Source organism: Chelonoidis abingdonii, chromosome 12 (assembly GCF_003597395.2).
Source record: "Chelonoidis abingdonii isolate Lonesome George chromosome 12, CheloAbing_2.0, whole genome shotgun sequence".
NCBI lineage: Eukaryota > Metazoa > Chordata > Testudines > Testudinidae > Chelonoidis > Chelonoidis abingdonii.
The window spans coordinates 5,357,240-5,361,624 of record NC_133780.1 but is presented as its reverse complement, the minus strand read 5'-3'; the positions used below and the strand labels follow the sequence as shown (position 1 = coordinate 5,361,624).

At 47.5% G+C, this 4,385-nt stretch overlaps 1 protein-coding gene across 1 annotated transcript in view; it reads right to left on the bottom strand.

The window, feature by feature from the left end:
• Nucleotides 1-1,775: 1,775 nt before the first annotated feature.
• LOC116836409 (zinc finger protein RFP-like) overlaps nt 1,776-4,385 on the bottom strand; it is a 12,874-nt gene continuing 10,264 nt past the window's right edge. The window contains exons 6-7 of the mRNA XM_032799983.2: nt 3,738-3,770; nt 1,776-2,775 (exon numbers count right to left, since the gene is read on the bottom strand). Coding sequence (XP_032655874.1) covers nt 2,258-2,775; nt 3,738-3,770 — 551 coding nt within the window. The 3' untranslated portion in view covers nt 1,776-2,257. The remainder of the gene's footprint in view (nt 2,776-3,737; nt 3,771-4,385) is intronic.

Here is a 4,385-nt window from a genome sequence, read left to right as displayed (position 1 = left end):
GATAGAAGATGGTGCCCCGCGTAACAAATGGCCTTTTCCCCACTCTTTATCTAGTTGATTGCAAACTCTTCAAGACATAGACCAGGGGGGTTGGGACCCCTCAGCGGGTCGTGAGGTTATTACATGGGGTGGGGTCACAAGCTGTCAGCCTTCACCCCAAACCCCGCTTTGCCTCCAGCATTTATAGTGGTGTTAAATATATTTAAGTGTTTGTAATTTATAAGGGGGTGTCGTACTCAGAGGTTTGCTGTGTGAAAGGGGTCATCAGTATAAAAGTTTGAGAACCATTGGCATACTAGACTGGTTTCAGAATAGCAGCCGTTATAGTCTGTATCCGCAAAAAGAACAGGAGTACGATGTGGCCACCTTAGAGACTAACAAATTATTTCGCATAAGCTTTCTTGGGCTACAGCCCACTGTATCGGATGCATAGAATGGAAGCACACAGACAGAAGATATTTGATATAGCGAGAGGACCATAGAAAGAGTGGGAAGTAGCCTACCAACTGTAGAGGCCATCATTGAGATTGAGCTAACACTCACGCTCAGAGACACAAGAGAAACCTTGAAGTCGTATCTTTTGCGAAATCCACATAGAAGGTGTCCCGGATGAGCCGAACTCATTGTATTCACCATGGGGCAAATATTACTTATTCAGGCGACCATAGTCTAAATGCACTTTCACGGGAACCCCTAACATATCTTCCCTACTCTGTTGGATCACTAACTCCTCAGGATGATTCGTATTTCAACTCTTCGTCGCATCAATTAACTATACGCTTCAGACAGCTCAATCGTCTCTGTTGGAGTCTGGGTTTGATTCATTTGGTGTGCTATGCAATGTCTCCGCTCTACCGTATCGGATAACGTTCTGCCTCTCCGAATATAAGACGGGCTCGAATCGTTCTGCTCTCGTGCAAAAAATACTGACACAAATCTTGACATCCAGGAATCAGACCATCCCAACCAACTCCGGTTGAAGCACGTCACTAATGCTAATGACTCCTCTCTTATATGTCAGTTCAACGCACATTTCAGGATGTCCATTTATTCTTTTGCCGTATGAGACTGTCCGCGTTTGGCGGACCCATAGTATCTGATCGAAGAGGACAATAATAAAGCATGGCACATCGAATGGACAAATATAACCTCACCATGGTTAGATGCATGCCAGGTGAATGGCCTCTGATAGTGTCGCTTGCATGTGGTTAGGTCCTATGTTGTGTCCATGTAATAGATATGTGGACAGAGTTGGCATTTGGGCTTTGTTGCCAAGGATAGTTCCTGGGTTAGTGTTTATGTTGTATGGTGTGTGGTTGCCTGGTGAGTAGTATTTGCTTCAGGTTGGGGGGCTGTGTGTAAGCGAGGACTGGCCTGTCTCCCAAGATCTGTGAGAGTGAGAGATCATCTAGTGTAGACTGTTTCATACTCTGTGCCATAGGTGCCCACTTTCCCTGGTGCTGGTGGGTACTTGCGCCCTCCTGGCCCTGCCCTGGTCCACCCTTCCCCTGCCCCTGCCCCGCCCCGCCCCCATTTCAACCCCTTCCCTAAAGTCTCTGCCCCATTGGACCCCTTCCCCAAATCCCGGCCCTGCCTCTTCCCCGCGCGTGCTGCGTTCCCCAGCGAATCAGCTATTTTGCGGCACAAGCACTGAGAGCCAGGGGGAAAAAGCGGGCACCTGGCACCTTCAGGGGAGGAGGAGGAGGCGGAGACCCGCTGGGGCAGGGAGCTGCTGGTGGGTGCTGAGCACCCACCGATTTTTCACCATGGGTGCTCCAGCCCCGGAGCGCCCACGGAGTCTGTACCTATGCTCTGTATAGTGGATCCCTGATTTCAGCTGGGGCAGGGACTGTCTCTCCCTGTGTGTCTGTGCAGCGCCCGGCACAACGGGGCCCTGATCTCAGCTGGGGCAGGGACTGTCTCTCCCTGTGTGTCTGTGCAGCGCCCGGCACAACAGGGCCCTGATCTCAGCTGAGACCTGTAGGTGCTGAAATACTATGGACACGTAGATATTCATCTTTAAATCTCCCCCTGTGATCTGCGTGCCAGGGCTGCTCCAAACATCTCTCATAGTGTGGTGCACATCCTAACTGATTATTTACTGCACCAGCCTTTTATTTATCATTCTGAGGACCATCTTCTTGCCCGCTGGCAACAAAACCATTCCTGAGGCAGCCACACTGATTGCTTCTATGGAACGGCCCTATTACTAATGTTTGTAGGACCAAGGCCAATCTGGGATGGTTTGTCCTGTGTTTCAGGGGCACAGTTTGATCTGGGAGCCTGTACTCAGCAGCTCAAAGAAAGGGCGGATTTTCTCCCCAGCAAAAGGGGCTGGTGGGAAAGTGAAGATCGGGGCCTCGTTGCCAGCATCATAAAACGCCACCAACCCCCCTTCATAGTCCACATAAATCCGGATCCTCCGAGGGACCCCATGTAGATACAAAGGAGTTTCAGGGCAGGTGAGCGCCCAATGCTGTTCCCAGTATTTCCGCACGGCCCAGATCCTCTGCTCTGGTGTAAACGTGCTCGCTCCTTTCCTCTTAACAGGCTCCAGGGCTACTCCCACAACCCAGACTGCCCCTTCTCCAACTTCCACCTCCCAGGAATGCCTCCCAGAGGCAAAGCCCTCAGAAGCCAGCACGCAGGGAGCAGGGTCAAATCTCTCGGGATGGTCGGGCAGGTCCTGCCGGGCAACTCCCCAGTGCACACTTTTGCCATCCGCGGACACGGCGAGCCAGGGATTTGCCGTGTCTGGATCCAGAGTCACTTCAGCTGCACAGAGAGAGAATTAAAAAAATCAGTGTTGGAGGCAGAGCTCAGCTGTGGGGCAAGGTTTGCTTCAACATACAGCACAGCAAGGGCTGTCTCATGCCTTAGGTTCTGCTGCCTTCTTGTGGCCACTTGCAGTAATTTGTTACAGCCCCTCTCCGAGCCTATTTTTCATTTCCCTCCTCACCCATTTTTTTGCTCTGATCAACTTCTGTCCTTCAAATCACAGACAAAATTTACTTTCTCGTCCGATCTGACTGTTAAACAGTGACTGAGTCAGTCATAAAGTGGGCCCTGTCTGTCTGGAAGCATCACCAAATTCAGACATTATGAGTCAGCCCAAACCCAATCAATGGGATTTTCTTTTAAAATAATCATTGGGTTCTTGCTATCTTCCTCCTTCTTTCTGAGCCTTTAAGATGCCTAGTGGTCATATTTTCGGGGGTGGAAGTGGGGGGGAGTTTCTCTGCAGCCACAAGGGCTAGAATTTTTTTTAAAAATAGTAAATGAAAATGAGATTTTTCCCATAATCACTTGAGTCCAAGAGCTGGATCTTAAAAATACACCACCTTCATGAGATTTGAGATTAAAATCACAGGAGCTGACAATAACGTAGTAGCTAGTAATAACCCCTAGCAGTGGGCATTGCATAGAATCACAGAACAGTAGGACTGGAAAGGACCTCAACAAGTCTTCTACTCCAGTCCCCTGCACTCAAGGCAGGACCAAACATTATCTAGAGTCGACCATCCCTGACAGGTGTCTGTCCAACCTGCTCTGAAAAATCTCCAATGACAGAGATTCCTAGAGGCTCTGGCAGTGCGAGGTCCTTTTTGTAGCCCTGACTCCAGAAATTAGTTTGATTCCTGCTGTTTCTGATGTCCCAAAACAAACGTGATCTCCTCACATCAGGAAAACAATCCCATCAATAATGCCAGTGTCCCAATGACCCCTTAGAAATTTACCTCTGTCCGGTTTCGGTTCAGGCAACAGATTCACTAAAGAAAGAAGAGCACAGAGAGGAGATCAGATTTTGTGGATGACTATCATGGACTTAGTCACAAGAGGGGAACGAGGGGCTGGACATAGGAAGAGAGAGCACAGAAAACCTACTGACAAATCTTTCTAGTGACTTGAAATTTTGTATGGGCTAGTTAAGAAATCGCATATAGCCAGTGATTTTAGTTTATTGTTCATTTATTGTGTGATGGTATAACTGGCATATTATATATAATTGTTGTATGTTGGAGTTAAATTGTAGGATTATAGACTTATAAGATAGATTGATTAGTAGTTAGAAGGGATAATTATGTTTTATCTAAGTACGTAGGGCTGAAACAGAATTCCTGTAGGATTTTAGCTTAATCATACTAGGCCGTAGAGTTAAGAAATGCTGATATAAGTAAGTGACCAAAGAATAACCTGATGCCCTAAGATTACGGGAAAAGATGTATCAATGAGCGATGTTGCAAAATATTAACAGTAAGAGTAATTTTTTGCTTACAAGATACTTGGTAGTCACTGTTTTCTAACCCCAGAGTGTACTATGTGCAGAAATGCTAATGAGGTATTGTCATAAACAGATAGTTAAGGGTTAATGTTTCTTTTACCTG